This window comes from Neoarius graeffei, chromosome 9 (genome assembly GCF_027579695.1).
Source record: "Neoarius graeffei isolate fNeoGra1 chromosome 9, fNeoGra1.pri, whole genome shotgun sequence".
Lineage (NCBI taxonomy): Eukaryota > Metazoa > Chordata > Actinopteri > Siluriformes > Ariidae > Neoarius > Neoarius graeffei.
The window spans coordinates 38,690,923-38,713,223 of NC_083577.1; the positions used below are offsets into that span (position 1 = coordinate 38,690,923).

The following is a 22,301-nucleotide window of genomic DNA, read 5'->3' on the forward strand; positions in this document are numbered from 1 at the left end:
ACGATTGGTTTCTTTCCTATAGATCTTTGTGTGCAATGAGTTATCCAACTTTTTCACTACAACATCCAAGTATGGCATAACCTTGTCATCACAATTCAATGTGAATTTATTAGAAGGCAATCAGGTATTCACATAGTTACTGAAGGTGACCAGTTCTTCTTTTGAACCTAGCCATATAAAAAATATATCATCAATGCACCTATACCACACCTTTAGATGTTTCTTGAAAGGATTATCAGAGTAGATGAAATCATGCTCAAATGTACCCATAAAAAGGTTGGCATAATTCGATACCATAGGCGATCCCATTGCGGTACCCTGGGTCTGCAAGAAAAAATTATTCTGAAACATGAAATAATTCTTTGTTAAAACCTGACAAGCTAATGACATTAGAAACTCAGTCTGTGGCACTTGGTTTATCCGTAGGTAATGTTCTAAGGCTGCTAAACCCACAGTGTATGGGATATTAGTGTACAAACTAGTCACATCCATAGTACATACCATATCAGATACATTCACTTCTCCAATATGCAACAATTTAGTCAGAAAATATGTTGTATCTTTCAGAAAAGAGGACAAATTATACACCAGTTCCTTAATATGATGGTCAACAAATTGAGAAAGAGGTTCAGTCACATGGGGTGTGTACATGAGTGTGGATATTTAAGATTTGTAGTAACACTGATGTACTTGAGCACACTGAGGAAGGCACATGCCAAAACGAGTCTGTGTGAATAAATATCTGTATGCATAGTGTGGCCTCTTTCCCTTTCTTTTCAACTGACAATATGTCATTTGCCCAAATGAGGATGGGTTCCCTTTTGAGTCTAGTTCCTCTCGAGGTTTCTTCCTCATGTTGTCTGAGGGAATTTTTCCTTGCCACCATTGCCACAGGCTTGCTCATTGGGGATAGATTAAGGATAAAATTAGCTCATGTTTTAAGTCATTCAAATTCTGTAAAGCTGCTTCGCAACAATGTTTATTGTTAAAAGTGCTATACAAATAAACTTCACTTGACTTGACTATATGTTAGGCCAGCACTCTCAGAATTAATAAAAACACACTGAGTGAAGCCTACTCCTACCCTTATGCACTTTGTTTTATTGTGACACAAACAATAATTAATATGAAAAAAATAGAAATCTGGAGTTTGCATAAGTATTCACCCCCTTTCGTATGAAACCCCTAAATCAGAGCTGGTCCAACCAGTTCACTTCATAAGTCACATAATTAGTTGATTAAGATCCATCTGTGTGTAATCAAAGTGTCACATGATCTGTCACATGATGTCTGTATAAATCAACCTGTTCTGGAAGGACCCTGACTCTGCAACACTACTAAGCAAGCAACATGAAAACCAAGGAGCACTCCAAACAAGTTGTGAAGAAGTATAGATCAGGGTTGGGTTTTAAAAAATATCCCAAACTTTGAATATCCCAGGGAGCACCATTAAATCTATTATAGCAAAATAATAAGAATACGTCACCACTACAAACCTGATAAGAGAAGGCCGCCCACCAAAACTCACAGACCGGGCAAGGAGGGCATTAATCAGAGATGCAACAAAGACACCAAAGATAACACTGAAGGAGCTGCAAAGATCCACAGCGGAGATGGGAGTATCTGTCCATAGGACCACTTTAAGCTGTACACCCCACAGAGTGGGGCTTTATGGAAGAGTGGCCAGAAAAAAGTCATTGCTTAAGAAAACACATTTGGAGTTTGCCCAACAGCATGTGGCAAATGCCCCAAACACATGGGAGAAGATTCTCTGGTCAAATGAAACTAAAATTGATCTTTTTAGCCATCATGGGAAATGCCATGTGTGGGGCAAACCCAACACCCTGAGAACACCATTCCTACAGTGAAGCCTGGTGGTGGCAGCATCATGCTGTCAGGATGTTTTTCATCTCCATGGACAGGAAAGCTGGTCAGGACTGAAGGAAAGATGGATGGCACTAAATACAGGGCAATTCTGGAGGAAAACCTGTTTAAGTAGGCCAGAGGTTTGAGACTGGGATGTGGGTTCATGTTCCAGCAGGACCATGACCCTAAACATACTGCTAAAGCTCTACTGGAGTGGTTTAAAGGGAAACATTTAAATGTTTTTGAATGGCCTAGTCAAAGCCCAGACCTCAATCCAATTGAGAATCTGTGACATAACTTGAAAGTTGCTGGACATCAGTGCAAACCATCTAACAGTTTTGCCCAGTGGCTCGATGTGCTAAGCTAATAGACACATACCCCAAGAGACTTGCAGCTGTAATTGCAACAAAATGTGGCTCTACAAAGTGTTTGGGGTCGTTTCTCTTTACTTACTTGAGCAGTTCTTGACAAAATACTACAGTTGTGGAATAGGACTATTTACTGAATTTTTACTATTTACTGTTTACTATTTGATCTCAAATGCCATATTGGATAAAATGAGAAGCAGCAACTGCAAAAGCTCCATTACCTTTTAGTTTAAGCTGTAACCTTAGGACATGTAAAAGAATTTCACTGGCAGATCTGAGAGACCTAGACTATTTCAGGACCCTGTTCACACACACACACACACACACACACACACACACACACACACACACACACCATGAAGTAATGATCAGGACTGTGTTGTCTGAATTTACCAAGCCTTTTGTATTCTTGCTAGTCTGGTGTTTTTGATTATTGTTCTGGTTTGTGAATTTTGCCATTTTGGATTTTGTCTAGTTCAAGTTGTTGGCTGATTGCCTGACCCTTGCCTGTTTTTTGACATTGATTCTTGACTCACCTTTTAGATTTGTCTGCCTGTATTTTAATAAACTTCTAACTGCATCCTATTCCTGTCTACCTTCCTGACATCATTTTTCATTTTAAAAGCCTCACCCTTTTCCCTTCACTGTGGAAACACATCTACTGATGCAACTGGACACATCGTCAGTGATGTTCCTGGAATCATTGGGTGTTTCAGGTCTTTCAACATCATACACCCTCATCCAGGTGACCCAGCTGGGGCTGATCAGACCCCAGCTTGTGTCCAGATGGCATGCTAGCTACCATGACTCCATGGTTCTCCTCTCTTGAGCCACAGCCATCTTGAGGCCCTCTCTGCCGCTTCGGTGGTATTGCGGATGGCTCTCCTCTTCTGCTGTCCGACGATGCCTAAACACCCCAGTGCGCTGGCCAAGGACCGGGCCGCAAAGCCTCTGCAGCCTACCTCAATTGGAAGGCACTTTGCCCTCCATCCTGACTGCTGGCAGTCATTGACCAGCCCCGTGTACTTGGAGAGCTTCCTTTCAAAAGCTTCTTCCAGGCGGTCTTCCCACGGGACTGTCAGCTCCAGCATTACGACCTGCTTGGTGGCCTCGGATACAAGGACGATATCAGGACGGAGGGTGGTGACTGCAATGTGGCTGGGGACTGCAATGTGGCTGGGGAACTTCAGTTGTTTTTCAAGGTCCACTAGCAGCTGCCAGTCTCTTGCAGAAGTCAGGGTGCCTGCTGGTGCTTTCTTTGCTTGGGCAACCTGCTCCCCAGCCCTGACAAAGGCAATGGTATACTTGGGGGGGGCGCAGCTGCTTTGCCCATACCAGTCCTGTGTTGATGGCTTCAGCGATGGTCTTCAGGACTTGGTCATGCCTCCACCGGTAACGCCCTTCTCCAAGTGCTGTTGTGCAGCAGCTAAGAACATGCTCCAAGGTGCCTCTCTTGGAACACAATGGGCAAGCTGGTGACTCTGCAAGACCCCATGCATGCAGGTTTGATGGACTGGGCAACACGTCGTACACTGCCTGGATGAGAAATTTGATGCGGTGAGGGTCAGCTCTCCAGATCTCAGTCCAGGTCACTTTCCTCTCCAGCGCATTCTCTCATCGTGTCCAGGCCCCCTGCTGTCTCATGCCCACCACCCTGCAAGATCTTGTTTCCTCCACAGCAGCCCTCACCTCCTCTTGAACCAGGCGCCGCTTCTCCTTCCCTCTGGTGTTCATTTGTGGAGTCGGAAAGGATCCTAGACCAGCTCTGCCTCGTGCGACCACCCCCACCAGAGCCCTGTGGCGCAGCCTAGCTTCAGCCATTTGCACGGCCTCTTCTGCCTTCCACTTTCTACCCGTCCTCACTTGGATTCCAGCATTGGCCACCTTTGGATCACTGGAGTCTCTGTACAGCAACACTTCTCTAGCCCTCGTTACCTTGAACTCCTCCTCCAAGGATTTAAAGGGCAGCTGCAGTTTGTTATTGCGCCCATAGAGTGCGATGCTGCTCAGGCTCTTAGGTAACCCCAGCCATCTCCGCAGGTGGTTGCTGACTTTCCTCTCCAAGGTCTCTACTGTGGATACTGGGATGGCATAGATGAGGAGAGGCCACAGGATCCTGGGGAGGATGCCGTGCTGGTAGACCAATGCTTTGAATTTTCCAGGTAGACCGGATTTGTCCACGGATTTCAGCCAGCCATTCAACTCAGCACAGGCTGTCTGGATAGATGTTGCATCCTTGAGAGAGCTGTCAAAGACCTTGCCCAAACTCTTAACTGGCTTCTCTGTGATCGTTGGGATGGCTGTGCCTGCGATGTTAAACCGGAACTTGTCCTCCACCTTTCCTTTCCTCAGCACCATGGATCTTGATTTGGCAGGTTTGAAACGCATTCGGGCCCACACCATCATCTTCTCTAGACCCTTCAGAATCCATCAGCATCCCGGGACTGATTCCGTCGTGACTGTAAGGTCATCCATGAACGCCCTAATGGGTGGCTGTCATTGCCCAGAACTCATAAGAGGTCCTCTGCACTCTGGCTCAGCAGACTTAGTGAGCATATTCATGGCCAAGGAGAATAGTGTCACAGAGATCGTGCACCCTGTGATGATGCCAATATCTACCTTGTGCCAACTGAATAGAGTTGCTCCTGAAGAGACCCTCATCCTGAAGTTGTTGTAGTAGTCAGTAATGAGATCTCTACATCTCTATTATGGCCAAAGAGTTCATTGTTTTTGTCTCACCTGAACGTGTTATCAAAAAGCTGGTGATCACATAAAAATTTCAGTTCAATCTCAAAACAGCATTTTTATATTTGCATATAATAACTTGTCCTGATTGCTATGGTATTTTCAGTTGTTTGGAAATTGTTTCAGTTGTTTTGCCTAAGGAGGAACCAGAATTATTTTCTTTTCTGAGGTCTTGGATTTTCCCATGTTATCAAGGGCACAAATGGCAAAAGGAAGGCACTTTTGGAGCTACAGATACACTTCCAATTAACTCCTAATTTTCAAAACTAAAAATAGTCTTTTCTGATGTGGTTGAGTCCATTAGAATGACTTCTGGCCACTTGGAGTGGTTATCGACCACTACAAAGTACATGCGTCCCTCAAAGAGGCCAGCAAAATCAATGTGAATTTGATGCAATGGGGCTGTGGGCCAGGGCCATGGGTGCAGAGGAGTAAGACTAGGTGTTTTCTGGGTGCATTGACACAGCATACAAGTTTTGCTTTTCTCTTCAATCTGAGCATCAAGACCCAGCCACCACACATAGCTCTGTGCCATGGCTTTCATCTTGACCACTCCAAGGTGCCCTGTGTGCAGTTCCTCTAGCACCTGTTGACATAACTTTGGTGGAACTATCACCCTGTTTCCCCACATTAAACAGCCTTGCAGTAGTGTCAATTCATTCTTCCGTACTACTGTAGATATGGCAAAAGGCTACTATCAGAGCCCTTGATGGTGGGAAAACAGCCGGTTGACACCATCTCCATCACCTGTGAAAGTGTGATATCCGATCTGGTTTCTCTTCTCACGTCAGCACAGCGCATTAGTAGACATTCCAGGTGGTTAATAAGGAATGTGTCAATTGTCCCCTGTTTTTCCTTATGCTGCACAGGAAGTGGCAGATGGGACAAGCCATCAGTGTTGCCTTGATCAGCAGCACACCGGTACTTGATAGTGTAATTGTGTGCTGCTAGTAAGAGTGCCCATCGCTGTACTCTCACTGCAGCCATTGAAGGACTTGCCTTGCTAGGGCTCAGTATGGTTGTTAGTGGGTGGTGATCAGTGAGCAAAATGAAATGATGACCATAGAGATAGGAGTGAAAACGCCTAACTCCAAAAATGATTCCCAGCACTTCTTGCTCAATTTGAGCATAGTTTTGCTCTGCTTTGCTCAGTGTTCTTGAAGTGAAGGCTATGGGTTTTTCTTCGCCACTTGGCAATTGATGGGAAATGACAGCTCCAATGCCATAGGGCAAAGCATCGCAAGCAAGTATAACGGGAAGTTTAGGATCATAGTGGGTCAAAACACTGTTCTTTTGTGTCACGGAATGCACTGTCACATTCATCTGACCATTCCCACTTCACATCTTTGTGAAGCAACACATTCAATGAATGGAGTAAGGTTGATAGGTTTGGAACAAAACGTGCATAGTAGTTAATGAGTCCCAGGGAAGAGCACAATTGACTTGTGTTGGTGGGCTCAGGAGCATCCATTATGGCACAAATTTTATCAGGTGACTTATGAAGTCCTTTTGAATAAATTATATGCCCCAGATACTCCAGAGAGCTCCTGAAAAACTCACACTTCTCCTTTTGGACTCTTAATCCAAATTGTTTCAGCCGACTAAGTACAGGCTCCAAATTTTCCAGATGATGGGCGTCATCTCGGCCTGTGATAAGGATATCATCCAGAAAGCAGTGGACATTGGGAAGTCCTTGTAGCACCTGGTCCATGATCTTCTGAAAAATTGAGGGTGTGGATGTTATTCCAAAAGGCAAATGATTGTAGCAAAACATGCCTTTGTGTGTGGTGATGGGGAGATATTTCCATGAATTTTCACTGACAGGCACCTGAAGATAAGCCTGTGAGAGATCCAATTTACTGAAATGATGTCCTCTGGACAGAGATACAAACAAATCCTCAATACGAGGTATTGGATAATGTTCAATGCATAAAGCTGGATTAACTGTGACTTTAAAATCCCCACAAATTCTCACACCACCATTCTTCTTGAACTATGGGGGTTGCCCAATCACTGAATTGAACTGGGGAAATCACTCCTTGTTGGAGCGATCTATTGATTTCAGCTTCCACCTTTGGTTTCAATGTGTATGGGACTATGCGTGCTTAACAGAACTTTGGCTGTTGGCCTGGTTTTAATGTCAGGGAAGCTTCAAACCCCTTCAATGTTCCTAGAGTTTCACTGAAATCCTTGCTGTGATGTTTCGGCATGTTTTCAAGAGTCGCACTAGCCTTGTGCATGGTTTTCACTGTCTTTATTTCACACCAGTCAAGCTTTATGTTCCTTAACCATTCACAGCCAAACAGTGGAGGTGACTTCCCTTTCACAACATATAAGGGCAATCTGATTTTCTGTTTGTTCATCTTCACCAATACTTTCAATATTCCCTCTGGTAACAGCAATTCTCCTGTGCATGTTTTCAAAACGACATCAGTCTTCTGTAAATGTAAATGGGCAAATTTGGCTTTGTACAACTGCATTGAAATCAAGGACACAGCTGCTCCGGTGTCAAGTTCCATATCAATCGCATGACCTTCAATCTTGGGTCTAATCATCATCAAAGATGGTGCATTGACCTTTTTAACTGCCATCACTGGCTCCGTGTCACAAACTACTGCTGACACCATATGCAGAGTTGATTCAGAGTCTGAATCAGATACAGAATCCTTCTTACTGTCAAATGTGTTGGCCTCCACTTTATGAACTTTCTCTCTCCTAGCCTTTTCAGAGTGTTTCTCTAGTTTCATTTTTGTTTCATGCTTTTCCTTTGTGTACTTTTGGTCACCCTTTTTATTTTTTACACAAGCAGGTGATGTGGCCTTTCTTTTTACAATTGTGACAATACTTCTCCCTATAGTAACAGTCTCGGTCACTGTAGTCTGTCTTGCCACATCAAAAGCATTTGTCTCCCCCTTGTGGTGATGAAAACGATACAGCATGCACTTTCAGAGAACTTTTTAAGTGCTGAGATTCTCTGGCTACAGCTTCCATTGACGATGCAGTGTCTACAGCACGCTGAAAAGTTAGAGCTTCCTCAGTTAACAGTTTTCTTTGGATATTTTTATTACTCAGTCCACACACAAGTCTATCACGCAAAGCATCTTGCAAATCAGCGCCAAAATCACAGTGTTCAGACAGATTCTTTAGAATGGCTACATACTGTGCAACACTCTCTCCTTCTTCCTGATTACATGTGTGAAAACAGAATCTCTCCGCAATTACAGTAGGCTTCAGAGAGAATTGACTATTTAGAATTGTCACGAGTTGATGGTATGTTTTACTTCCTGGTTTGTCTAGCGCTAGCAAACTACGCAGCAGTCCATACGTTGTAGCCACCATTACACTCAAAAATACAGCCACTTTCTTTGAGGCAGGATCATCATTGGCACTAACAAAATGTTCAAACCTCTCAACATATGTTGACCATTGCTCAATGGATTCATCAAAGGCATCAATATGTCTGATGAGAATATGTCTCAATATTCTCGTATTTGCTCCCTCCTCGATAGTTTGGTCTAAGGCTTCAATCACTGCGATTTCTTCATCATCCAACCGTATCAATGGGTTACTTATCTCATCGCCAATTTATTGTGACTTCTACAGTTAGACTACAGTCATATTATCGCATAATACAGCATCAATATGCAGGACAACTCGAATGAAGACTGACAACATTTAGGGAGCAATCCTACACTGGTTTATTTACTGATGTGCACACATACCACTGGATGTCACAGAGCATAACAGTATTATTCCCAGTACATCACAGTTTGGAACATATAGGAGGCCAGGTGGACAGCTCTCTGGAGGTGTTTGAGGTTGCGAATCCCTTATCTCCTTGTCTAGGTCCCATGTAATTGCCTGGATGAAACATTTGGGTGTTAGGATGGGATGAGATTCAGGGTTGTGAGGAGAGGAGATGAGCTGAAGATCTGAGACAGGGTGTCTGCCTTAGTGTTCTTGGTGCCTAGGTGATAAGATATCGTGAAGCGGAAGTGTGTGAAAAACAGTGCCCATCTGGTTTGGCATGGATTGAATCACTTTGCCTTCTTGAGATTTTCAAGGTTCTTATGGTCTGTTAGGATGATGAAGAGGTGTGTGGCTCCCTCCAGCCAGTGCCTCCATTCTTCCAGAGCTAGCTTGATAGCTAGTAGTTCTCTATTCCTGATGTCATAGTTTCTCTCTGCAGAGGTGAGCTTCTTTGAAAAGAATGCTACTTGGTGGCGCTTGGGTTTCTCGCTGAAGTGCTGTGAGAGGATTCCTCCTACACCAGTCTCAGAGGCATCTACCTCGACCGTGAATGGTCTGGTTGGGTCAGGATGTTGAAGTATTGGGGCTGTGGTGAAGGCAGTCTTGAGCTTACTGAAGACCTCTTCAGCCATGGGAGTCCAGTGAAGGCATTTAGATCCCTTCTTCAACAGGGAAGTCAAAGGCGCCGCAATAGTGCTGAAACTGATCAGGATATTTTGGTTAATTAAGATTTATGAATGAACATAACTTCTTCATCATGTTTCTATTTAACAGTTATTCCATGAAATCAAGTCATATACAAGCTGATAGCCAATGAAGCGCATAGCGCCGAGTCGGCTATAAGCCATGTATGACGAGATTGAGTGAAATAACTTTTATTATATCCACATTCACTGGATTTTGAGAAACAGAGCATTTTTTTTTTTGCAAATTCAATAAATAAAAACTTTATACAAAACGTCCAACAAAATAATTTCCACTTAGAATGCAAACAAACCAGTGAAATGACAGTAGCAATTTGTGAAAAATGTGAAAATAATAATTCAGCCACAATGTTATAGATGATTATAACAATCAACACTGTTCATCGTCTGAAACTAGCAGTATTCCAAAGCCTGTAAAATGAAGAAGCATTCTTTGGCCTTTGCCTCTCAATGTGCCGAAGCACTTGGCAGCAGAATGAGCCTGTTGGACTGATAAAACTCCCAAACCATGAAGGGTTCTCTTTTGGGTATGGATAATGTTCAGTGCACCTCACTAGTGGTATTTATTGAAGTAAATGCATTTATACTGAACATGACACAGCAGATGAGCGGGTTTCCAAAGATTTTTTTGTAATGTTTCCTAATATCAAGCTTTATTTAACTAATCACTCATTTATAAATGTTTTGATAAGACATTCTGAGATTTGATGTTGTTGTTGTACAGTGTGGTCGACTCAGTCAATCTCTAGGTTGTACAAATTCTGATCACTTATTTCTTACCTTCTCAACAAGCTTGATTTGGATTCAGATTTTCCTGCTGTAAACACTCGACATGTTATCCACCTCTTTAAATCACCAATTTCATTGTCTTCCATAACAGAGCATGTCAAAATTGCTCTTCTCACATTGCTCTCACATAAAATTAATCTGACATCCACTACATTGCCTAACTACCGACCCTGGCTATCCCCCATAATGCATTGCGATAAACAAGTAGTTATGCTGGGGTAGTTATGCTTGGGGGCTATTAACTCAATGTACTTGCAATGTACAAGAAAAATAATTGAACACCAGCAGCAGATTCAACATGTTTCCCCCATTGACTGTGAGAGGTGCATGCACATTCTGTGTATTCGGCTGTGAGCAAGTTGCTTTTTGTTTTGAACAAGTGGTCCGGGTCTCTTGTAAATTCAGAGCAAACTAAATGAGTACTTGGGCTAAGATGTTCATCTCATTATCTCTAGCTTTATCCTGTTCTACAGGGTCGCAGGCAAGCTGGAGCCTATCCCAGCTGACTACGGGTGAAAGGCAGGGTACACCCTGGACAAGTCGCCAGGTCATCACAGGGCTGACATATGGACACAGACAACCATTCACACCTACAGTCAATTTAGAGTCACCAGTTAACCTAACCTGCATGTCTTTGGACTGTGGGGGAAACCGGAGCACCCAGAGGAAACCCACGTGGACAACATGCAAACTCCACACAGAAAGGCCCTCGCCGGCCACGGGGCTCGAACCCGGACCTTCTTGCTGTGAGGCGACAGCACTAACCACTACACCACCATGCCGCCCCGGCTAAGATGTTGTTTGGGAAAACCATGTTAGCTTGATGGTGGATCTTAGGAGGTAATTAAAGACACTCTTGGCCTTGAGAGGCTTTCGGGAAACCCACCCCTGTTCTGGTACACTGGCTTTCTTTCGTCTACTTTCTGACTACTTTCCACTACAATTGTCTAAGTGACATATCTCTGTGCTGAGGTAGTTATGCTTGGGGGCTATTAACTCGGTCACCCCTAAAGGCTGACCTAATTTCACATGCCGTATGATAGAGTCCCCTATAACCAGAGCTCTTTCAGGTTTTTCAGTGGGTGCATCACTAAGGAGAGCAAACCTGTTTGACACGTGATGCAGAGAGGAGTGGTGCTCCTGTGGGTGAGCCTCAGCAGTAGCTTTGGCTCTATGCTTATGCCGCCGAACTGTCACCCATTCGCCCCACTGTAAGGGCTCTAATGCCGGAGTTGGGGGATTACTAACTCCACCTTTTAAGCAGGGGCGGAGCTACAGGGGTGGCTGGGGGGGCACTAGCCTCCCCTGGAATCTGATTGGCTACCCCAGGTGCCCCCCCAGATGATTGACATGTTACGGCACCACACGAGAAAAGCCAGTTGCATTGAAGTCTGTGACTGCTAGGTTCCTCCTGTACAGTAGATGGCACAATGCAAGCTACCACAAGGTGTTGCAATCCAATTTACAATAGAAGACATGGGAAAGAAGAAAAGAAGAAGGAACCATTGAACAGAAAAGGCAGCTGCTACTCAGCCAGATGGATTTTAAGACTGACCTATATCGGTGAGTACACGACCGCAGTTTATCCCAAAATAAGTTCACGAGTTCAATAAGATCAGTCAGTGGATCTTCTGGCCAATCGATTTTCATTTCATAAATCAGAATGATTTGGCAATTCTTCTATTTGGCAATAGAAAAGGTGAAAACGCAGATGTAGTCAAAATAGGTGTGATGTGACCTTTAGCAGTATGAACAATGTTCAGAATTAAGTAAATCATGGTGTATTTTGAAGACTAGACCCTCTTTTGAAGGAAGTACAGGGAGTGTGTTCATTACCGTGGCACTCAACCTTCTTGTTGTAAGTGCAAAAAACGCCCATTCTGCTAGGGAAAGAGTGTACGGAGCACTGTGCTACTGTCAGTAGCTTCTCTGCCTTAAAGCTAATAAAAACACATCTCAGGACAACAATGGTCGATGACCGGTTAAATCATCTGGGTATTCTAAGTTTTGAGTCCAGGAGGGCACATGCCCTTAACATGGATGACTTTGTCAGTTATTTTGCCACTTCTCATCACAATAGAAGAATTATGCTTTTTTGAAGCTAAGATGGGTATCATTAGTTTTTGGTTATGACCAAGCTCTGCACTGTGTCCTGCTTACCTGTGTAGTATGTTCTACTTAGTTAAATCTTGGTGGTCTTCATATGTCATGTCAAATTGGTAATTGGCCATTTATTTATTTATTTTTTGTGGAAAGTTGATGGTTTGATGGACTACTGGCTGTGTGAACAACTGACTATATGTACCTGTGTGTGTGAGTAACTGTGTGACTGTGTAACTGACTCAGTGTGTCAGTAACTGAGTAACTGTGTGACTTGAGTTACTATGTGCATTTTAGTTCCAGTCAGTGGTGTCAGGGTGTTGGTAAATGCACCGTATTCATTTTGTACATTAATAAACTACAACTTACACTCAAAATGACATCTTCTGTGTGCTTAATACGTAGCTACTTAAACATGATTGTAAATTGAAAGTATTGTTTAGAAGTTTATTTATTTAAGAAGGATCAATGTGTATTAATTAACATGTAAATGCACTAGAAATAATCACTGACTAGTTTTCTTTCATCTGTAGTCCCTGGAATTTTAATGTTGAAAGAAAGAAAGGTGTGTATGTATATATAACAAAAAGACAAAAATAATTAGAAGTCATGACATGGCCAAGAACACAAGACAAGAACAGGTGCAACACCATGTAAGAATAAATAATAATAATAACAATAATGCATAATTTAAACACATAAGATAAAAAACAGATATACAGCACACAATCGCTAATGTTAATCGTGAGTGCTCGTGCATATTTGTGTGTGTAGTAGTAGGAACCATTGACCCCCCTGAAATAGTCCTGGCCACCCCCTTGCCCCCCCAAGGAAAAAAGTCTAGTTCCGCCACTGCTTTTAAGGGTGATTGGGTTGCTCATGTGCATTCTGTGCTACGCAATTCCTGGTTCCTGAGTCGTTTGCGATGAGTCTTTTTTCCGCGAGTGTTGGCGTTAATCACTAATCTTTTTTATTTTTTCTCCAAACAATTTTCCAGTATCCTCTTCATTTTTTATTGTACTTTTGCTTTCCTTTTTATACTTTCCCTTTTGCTTTCCTTTTTCCGTTTTTTTCTCTCTCTTTTTTTGGAAGAACGCCAAAACCGGAAGCTTTCTTTTTTTCTCCTCCTGCATAAAGACCACAAGTGGAGGCCATCCACATAGGATCTGTTTTAATATCAACAGATCTTCAATTAAGGTGCCGTATGTGAATCCTTTCATCATGGCACACCTTCAGCCTGTTCAGTGTGCTGAGTGCAGGATGTTTAGTCATTCTTCCTCCATCGCTAGCGATAGCTTTACTTGTGATAAGTACAGATTAGTTAGCTCTCTGATGGAGAAGATTACAGTATTAGAAGCGCGTATCCAGGCTTTAGAGAAGGCCGGTGAGAATGAGAACAATGTAGTTTCTGTAGGGGAAAGTCTGGATGGATGCCCTAGGTGGAGTTAGTAATCCCCCAACTCCGGCATTCGAGCCCTTACAGCAGGGCGAATGGGTGATGGCTCGGCAGCATAAGTGTAGAGCCAAAGCTCCCGCTGAGGCTCGCCCACAGGAGCACCACTCCTCTCTGCGTCACGTGTCGAACAGGTTTGCTCTCCTTAGTGATAGAGCAAGGAGAAACCTGAAAGAGCTCTGGTTATAGGGGACTCTATCATACGGCATGTGAAATTAGGTCAGCCTTTAGGGGCACCAGCAGCTTTAGTCAGATGTATACCGGGAGCCAGGGTGCCAGAAATAGCAGGTAATCTTAGGTTCTTAGGCAAGCACAGGTTCTCAAAGATAGTTATCCATGCAGGAGCTAATGATATACGCCTTCGTCAGTCTGAGGTTACTAAGAGTAACTTTGTAGAGGTGTTTAAATTAGCGAAGGCGATGTCCAATGCTGTAGTATGCTCTGGCCCCATCCCAATGTGGTGTCCCAATGCGGCGTGGCGATGTAGCTTACAGCAAGTTATGGTCGCTGAACTGCTGGTTGTCCAGGTGGTGCTTTGAAAACAGCGTGAGCTTTATAGATAATTGGGCTAATTTTGAGGGCACTGCTGGCCTGTTAGGGTGGGACGGTATCCATCCCACTCAGGAAGGTGCTGGTCTCATTTCCTGCAGCCAGTGTTGGGAAGGTTACTTTTAAAATGTAATCCCCTACAAATTACAGATTACATGCTCCAAAATGTAATTTGTACCGTAATCCATTAGGTTACTTAAGGTGAGTAACGTAATCTGATTACTTTGGATTACTTGACATTACCATCTTTTTAAAGACTACATGAATGTGTTGAAAACTGCCCAACACATTAGAGGCATTTTACTTCTATTGAGGAGGCCGAAGAAGGGATGCCTGCGCAGAGTGTGCAGCATTCTCAAAGACTCCTCTCATCTGGCAAACAGACTCTTCTAGATCCTTCCCTCCAAGAGACGCTTCAGGAGCCTACCCACCAAAACCACCAGATACAGAAAGAGCTTTTTCTCCACAGCAGTCACCCTACAAACTTTATTTAAAGATGATCTTCCCCTTCCTCCTTCCACACTGGTCACTCCAATTCTGCATTTCACTGCTGCGTATCTGCTCATTCCTCCTAATTCTTTAGAACCTGCATTTACTGTATGCCATTTGTTTGCAGAAGAGGGTATGTTACGGGAGGGGATGGTGGAGGTGGCGGATAATTATTTCAATGTTTTAGAATTTCCATCAAAATATATATGGCAAACATATACTGTTTGAAACCTTAGACCCTCAGGAATCTATTTATACCCACCAATAGTGATATTGTTTTGTGCATTAACAAAATGTGGGGTGTGCAACAAAAGGTCTATCATATGTTTCATTTGTTGAAAGACAATAAAAAAGCCCAATTTTTCCTTAATGATTTCTTTAGTTCCAACACTTGAAAGTGGAAGAGTATTAGATAGACATAAAGTGTTTTTATAAAACAATTATCAAAAATGAAACTTATTTTTCCATTTACTGTCAGTATTCTTTTAATGACTAAACTGAGCTTATTAAATATCCTATTAAACATCCTATTAAACTTGATGTGACAATGACAAAAATGCCCTTTTCCACATTTTTATTTCCAAAACTGCAGTGATGGTACTTTGTACTGAAATTAGGCAAACAAATGCCATTGAAAAGTATTTACAGCTATGGTTACCAACACTTTCTATCACTATGACTACAGTTAAAATAAAGTAGCAATAAAAAAAGTAATAAAACATGGATTTTCAATTTCCCTTTCCCTATAAGGACAAAAAATAGCTTTTATAAAACAATTATCAAAAGTGAAATATTTGAATTACAGTCAGTTGTATTCATCCACCAATAATTTCAAAGGACTAAATGTCCGTCAAACTTTGTGACACTGACAAAAACGCTGTTTGCCACAAACCTCGTCACCATATGTACATTTTAAACAAATATGACATATATTTTCCTTTTATCTGTTAGCAAAACCGCAATATTTTCAGCTTGCTTTTCAGCAACCTACTTAAATCTGTCTTGCTTAGTCTAGAGTCCAGTAAAGGCGGTTGTAGCGCAGCAAGAGCACCTGTTCAAAGTGCTTGTCTGTCATGCGGTTTCGGTGAGGGCTGAAAACAAGTCCTCCATGGCTAAACAGCCGTTCAACAGGAGCACTTGATGGCAGAGTGGTATTATACTTTAAGAAGAGAGCTCTGATTGTTGGGTATGTTTTTAATGAGGCCAATGTCTTATCTGGATCCTGAAGGTACCGTTGCACTTCTTCCTCTGCTGTAGAACTGGTCTCCTGTGCACTCTGAAAACAGAAAAAAGTGTCATCGTCTTCTGGCTCATTTCCCATTGAAGCATGTCCAGTGGCGCTGGTTGGTTCTGTGTTGGTTGGATCTGTGTTGAGGAGACGAGCCTCCTGGACCATTGTTCTTTTCATGGACTCTCTCTCATCATCAGCAAGCCACCAGAGTCGGAATTTGGGGATGGTTGATGCTGCCATCCTTGCCTCGTGAGAGACCAATACAGCTGCAAATCGAGTGTCAATAGCTTTGATGACTGCTAAGAGTATATGGGATGAGAATTGCACTTGTGCCACCTTCTCAGATAACTTGGCTTTCAAACTCAGAAGGGTGGGGATCACATATCCAAAATAACAGTTCTTTTCCCCCTGGAGCAGGTTGATTGAGTGGGCAAGTGGTTTTAGGATTTTTGTGTACTCTTTGAGAAACAATGTTTCTTGAGGATGAAGTTTTGCCACCTTCAGTTGGTCACAAATTTCATTGAGCTGATTTTCAGGAAGGCTCATTAGTTTCTCAATTGCATTATACTCCGAACTCCACTTAGTCACGCAAGGAACAACACATCTCATTTGGGCGACTTCTTCAATGATGTCAGCAGCACCTGATGAGCGATGGGACTTGTTCCAGATGGCAGCACATTTTGCCATTGCACTCCTGTACAACTTTCTGGAAAGCCCCTGAGAAGCAGCTTTTTCAATGTCAGTTGTGGCAATGAGATTTAACGTGTGTGCAGCACATCGATGGTGTGGTGGCAAGAAGAAGTTAAGCTAGTCATTCTCTTGGTCTTCATCGAGTGCTGTATTGACATCGGCAAACTGCACCTCATCATTTTCTTCTGCATCATCTTCTGTCTCTGAATCTCCATATTTGCTGAAAGCTTTGACAAAATTACTCCCATTGTCAGTCACTGTGGCAGTGACCTTGCCTTGAATATGGAACTCTGCATGAACTTGACTGATTTTGGCAGCAATGACTTCAAAGGTGTGACGGCCTCTGATTCTCGCACATGCCAGTGCAGCAGACTTGCGATCCAAGCTATCAGACTCAATCCAGTGGCATGTGATGCCTATAAAGCTACGGTGATTAGCAGTCCATATGTCTGTGGTGGTGCACACATATTCAGGATTTTCAAGGATTCTGGTTTGATTTTCTTTCATTTTTTCAAAGCTTTTCTCAATTTGTAGCATTAGTGTTTTTCTGCATACTGGGGTCCTTCCCCCACTTAAGCCTTCAACCAACTGGCGGAAGGTGGTATTCTCAACAGCAGAAAAGGGCTGAACTTCATTAATTATGTAATCAAAAACCAATGAATTCACTTTCCTTTGTGTGATGGCTGGAGTGGTAAGTATGGCTTGTTTGAGAGGAGGAGGGGTCTCTCTGCTACTTTCTCCACCAACATGATCCATGTTTGCCTTGGGTACACTGTGAAGACTGTGCATGGCTCTGGGATGAACCCTCTAAGGGAAAAAAAAGACAAAAAACAAACAAAAAAACATTATTGATAGTGACATGCTTTCTATATGAGATCACAGCTGCCTTTAATCATGTCCAGTTGGCATTCCTTTCAGAACAAATTAACATACTTGGAGTGTACTACATTAACCAACACTGTAATTCCAAATACACACAAGGGAAATAATTCTATATCTAAACTAAAAGTATATTGCTAGCTAATGTTAACCACATACCATAAACCATACCATGTATGTTATTTGCTAATATTAACCACAAATAGCCTACACAAAGGCTAGAGAATCGTTTTGTCAATCTCTTTAAAAAACATTATTATCATCATCATCATTATCAACAACAAGTAGATTCGACAAGGGCAGACCTGTACTAAATGAGTGCAATATTCCAAAATGACCACTCGTGACATTGTAGGCTAGTAGCATATCGGGGCAACTTGCTAGTTGAATATGAAAGGACTAAATATGAGAGGACTAAAGCAGAGTCCATCAGAATTTTGGTTCCACAAGGCAACATAATGTTTGAACTTAGCTAAGTCCTGTTATATTACTAAGGCCAAATAAAAAAAATAGTGTGTTTCCGGTAACCCGACCGATCGAGAATTTCCGCGTCGAAATTGCCGACCGTAAAGTTTTATTACAAATTTCCCTCGATATTTTAGTGTAAGCGGTGTTAGTTTGTCATAATTTTTTGTTTCAACACATTCAAGTTGTGAAAGAAACGATAAAAAGTAAAATGTTTCGCCACTTCTATGAGCCCTCCTGCATAAACATGGAAGCGCACTTGTATACTGAAGGAGGAAGGAAAACTGAGCCGAGCCGCCATTTTGAATCCTCATTCAAGGCTGTAATGCAAATTGCTTCCTTTTCAGTATACAAGTGCACTTCCATGGCAGGGAAAAACACTACATTTTGCCGCCTATGTAGTCCCCTATTTATACAAATAGGAGTCATTCAGGATTCAGCCATGTTTTTGCTCGGTGTTTTTGCTCGACCCAAGTTCTACAGTAGGCTAGGCTAGGCCGTCTGCTTTTAATGGAAGTAGCCTAGCCTAGGACGTTATTTTCACGTTATTTATTGATAAGGTGTTTTCACGTTATTACATGAAAATATCATGAAATATCGCTTCCGTAGATCATAACTCGAACTCTCGCGATATTTTTTTTATTCGTTTAAAGATTTAAAACACTTATTTTATTATGATGTGTGGTATAAAGGATTCTGTGCCAAAATACTATTTTGTAAGATGTTTACTTGTGTTAATTTTTTCGAACAAAATAAAAAAAAAATTAAGAAAAAAAAAACTTTCCTACCTCCCGACCTTATTTTAGTATTTCATGTTACTGGAAACACACTATTTTTTTTTTTTGGCCTAATACTCGATAAGACCCACCTAGTTTGGTTTCATAAAAAGCAAGCACATGACAAAAACGGACGATTCTTTGCTAACACCAGCTAGCAAGATTTGCTTGATGGAGTAGCCTTTATGCTAATGTTAAAATCACGCAAATAGGCTACTATTATGTTCCTGAAGTGGCACACAACCTACATTACCAGATACACACAACTAAAACAATCTAGTTGCAGTAGGCTAACGTTTGATTTTTAAAACTTACTGTTAGATGTTTGCTCAGGTTAGATGTAGAGTCTCTGGATGTGGACAGCAGCTTGGTCGCTGGCAAGCAGAGTTTACACTGCACGGTCAGATTCCGCTCATCTTTGTGTCCTTTAAATATAAAGTGGTGCCTTAATTTCCAGGAGAAAAACACGTTCTTGCCCGTGAGGTGGCTCTGCTCTTGCTCCTCATGGTGGGTTGGTTTGGGCTCCTCGTCCTCTTCCATTGTGTGATTGTGACTGACTGATGCTGCCAACGTTAACCGCTCTTGCTTGCGTTCTATTTCTGTTTGGGTTTTCGGCGGCCGCGGCTATCACTGTTTTTCCCGCGGCGCGGTGACGTCATGCGGTAGCCCTCTATAGCCTAAAATGTGAAAAGGGAAGTACCGCCGTGTAATCCATTTATTTCAACAAAGTAACTGTAATCCGATTACCACTTATTAAAACAGTAACTGTAACAGATTACAGTTACTCATGATTTGTACTCTGATTACGTAACGCCGGTACATGTAATCCGTTACTCCCCAACACTGCCTGCAGCATAGGTCATAGTCTCAGAACAGGCCTAGTTAATTTCTGACAATCCAGAGCCAAGGCCAATGAGCAGACGAACAGGCTAAACTGACTGTCTGCTAACTGCACAGAGTCGTCACTCAGAGTCCACTACATCGAGACTGTGTCTGTTCCCCGAGCTCAACAAAAAAGTAGAAATACTCAGAGAGTTTGTTCCAGTAACGTAATCAATATAAAATTAGATCATACTGACTGGACAGCTGCTGTCAGCACCTTTGATCTAAAGGTGGGGCTATTAAATATTAGATCTCTTACATCAAAAGCGCTAATGGTTAATGAACTTATTACTGATCAGGAGTTTAATGTACTTTGTTTAACAGAAACATGGATTAAGCCAAATGAATATATAGCATGAAATGAAGCTAGTCCTCCTTGATACAGTTATATACACCAGCCTCGTCTAACTGGCAGAGGAGGAAGCATCGCGGTTATTTATAATGATTATCTAGGTATAACACAAAAACCTGGTTATAAATTTAATACATTTGAAGTTCTTCATACTCATATAATGTATGTAGCCTCAAAAAATAGGTCTACCCAGTTAATTCCGTTACTTATTATTTACAGGCCCCGGGGGCCATATTCTGAGTTAATTTCTGAATTTGCAGATTTTAGCTCAGATCTGGTTATTTCCTTAGACAAAGCTTTAGTTGTCAGAGATTTTAATATTCACTTTGATAACCCAGAAGACCCTTTGAAAACAGCGTTTGTGTCCATTTTAGATTTAGTAGAGGTTAATCAGAGTGTCATAGGACCGACCCATAATGGTGGTCACACCCTCAATCTAATACTAACATTCAGGGTAAACGTAGAAAATATAGTCATACTTCCACAGTCTGAAGTTATCTCAGATCATGATCTCATCTCATTCAAAATATGTCTGAGTAATAATATATGCACCTCACCATGCTACTGAATTAAACGTACATTCACGTAAACTACTGCACAGAGCCTTATAAATGATCTCCCAGAGTTATCAACTTTGATTGGGTCACTGTCAGCCCCTGCAGAACTTGATCAGGCACCTGAATGCTTAGAGTCAACATTCTGCCATACCTTAGATAATGTAGCTCCTCTTAAAAGGAAAATGGTCAGAGACAAAAAAATTAACACCCTGGTATAATGAGCATCACGTGGCAGTCGGGGACAGTGCCTCTGGAGTGGCAGACTGGGGTGGTGGTCCCTCTTTATAAGAAAGGGGACCGGAGAGCGTGCTCCAATTATAGGGGAATCACATTTCTCAGCCTCCCCAGGAAGGTTTACTCCAGGGTACTGGAGAGGAGAATTTGGCCAATAGTCAAACCTCGGATCCAGGAGGAACAATGCGGTTTTCATCCTGGTCGTGGAACACTGGACCAGCTCTATACCCTTCATAGGGTGCTTGAGGGTTCATGGGAGTTTGCCCAACCAGTCCACATGTGCTTTGTGGATCTGGAGAAGGCATTCAACCATGTCCCTCGTGGTATTCTGTGGGGGGTGCTTCAGGAATATGGGGTTCGGGGCTCTTTGCTAAGGGCTGTCCGGTCCCTGTACGAACGGAGCAGGAGTCTGGTTCACATTGCCGGCAGTAAGTCAGACCTGTTCCCAGTGCATGTTGGACTCCAGGCAGGGCTGCCCTTTGTCACTGGTTCTGTTCATAATTTTTATGGACAGAATTTCTAGGTGCAGCCAGGGGCCGGAAGGAATCCTGTTTGGGAACCACAGGATTTCATCTCTGCTTTTTGCGGATGATGTTGTCCTGTTGGCTTCTTCAAACCAGGACCTTCAGCATGCACTGGGGCAGTTTGCAGCCGAGTGTGAAGTGGCTGGGATGAGAATCAGCACCTCCAAGTCCGAGGCCATGGTTCTCGACCAGAAAAGGGTGGCTTGCCCTCTCCAGGTTGGTGAAGAAGTCCTGCCTCAAGTGGAGGAGTTTAAGTATCTCGGGATCTTGTTCATGAGTGAGGGAAGGATAGAGCATGAGGTCGACAGGCGGATCGGTGCAGCCTCCACAGTGATGCGGCCGCTTTAACGGTCTGTTGTGGTGAAGAAGGAGCTGAGCCAAAAGGCGAAGCTCTCGATTTACCGGTTGATCTACGTTCCGACTCTCACCTATGGTCATGAGCTTTGGGTAATGACCAAAAGAACAAGATGGCAGATACAAGCGGCCGAAATGAGTTTCCTTCGCAGGGTGGCTGGGCGCTCCCTTAGAGATAGGGTGAGAAGCACAGTCACTCGGGAGGAGCTCGGAGTAGAGCCGCTGCTGCTCCACATCGAGAGGAATCAGCTGAGGTGTCTCGGGCATCTCTTTCGGATGCCTCCTGGATGCCTCCCTGGGGTTCCAGGCATTTCCCCCCGGGAGGAGGCCCCGGGAAGACCCAGGACACGCTGGAGGGACTATGTCTCTCGGCTGGCCTGGGAACGCCTCGGTGTTCTTCCCGAGGAGCTGGCTGAGGTGTCTGGGGAAAGGGAAGTTTGAGCTTCCATGCTCAGACTGCTGCCTCCGCGACCCGGCCCCAGATAAGTGGAAGAAGACGAGACGAGACAATGTAAGTGACCCTGTAGTTAACAATATAACTGTA

General features: G+C 43.0%; 1 protein-coding gene and 1 long non-coding RNA gene across 2 annotated transcripts in view; both read right to left on the reverse strand.

Moving 5' to 3' along the window:
- Nucleotides 1–8,677: 8,677 nt before the first annotated feature.
- LOC132891656 (uncharacterized) overlaps nt 8,678–22,301 on the reverse strand; it is a 53,567-nt gene continuing 39,943 nt past the window's right edge. The window contains exon 3 of the long non-coding RNA XR_009655349.1: nt 8,678–9,431. This is a non-coding gene — a long non-coding RNA (uncharacterized LOC132891656). The remainder of the gene's footprint in view (nt 9,432–22,301) is intronic.
- Nucleotides 15,638–19,634, reverse strand: LOC132891654 (uncharacterized). The gene is made up of 2 exons (XM_060929446.1): nt 19,170–19,634; nt 15,638–17,541 (listed from the first exon to the last, which is right to left on the reverse strand). Exons 1-2 carry the CDS (start codon nt 19,392–19,394, stop codon nt 16,852–16,854), a joined length of 915 nt encoding a protein of 304 aa, XP_060785429.1. The 5' UTR covers nt 19,395–19,634; the 3' UTR covers nt 15,638–16,851.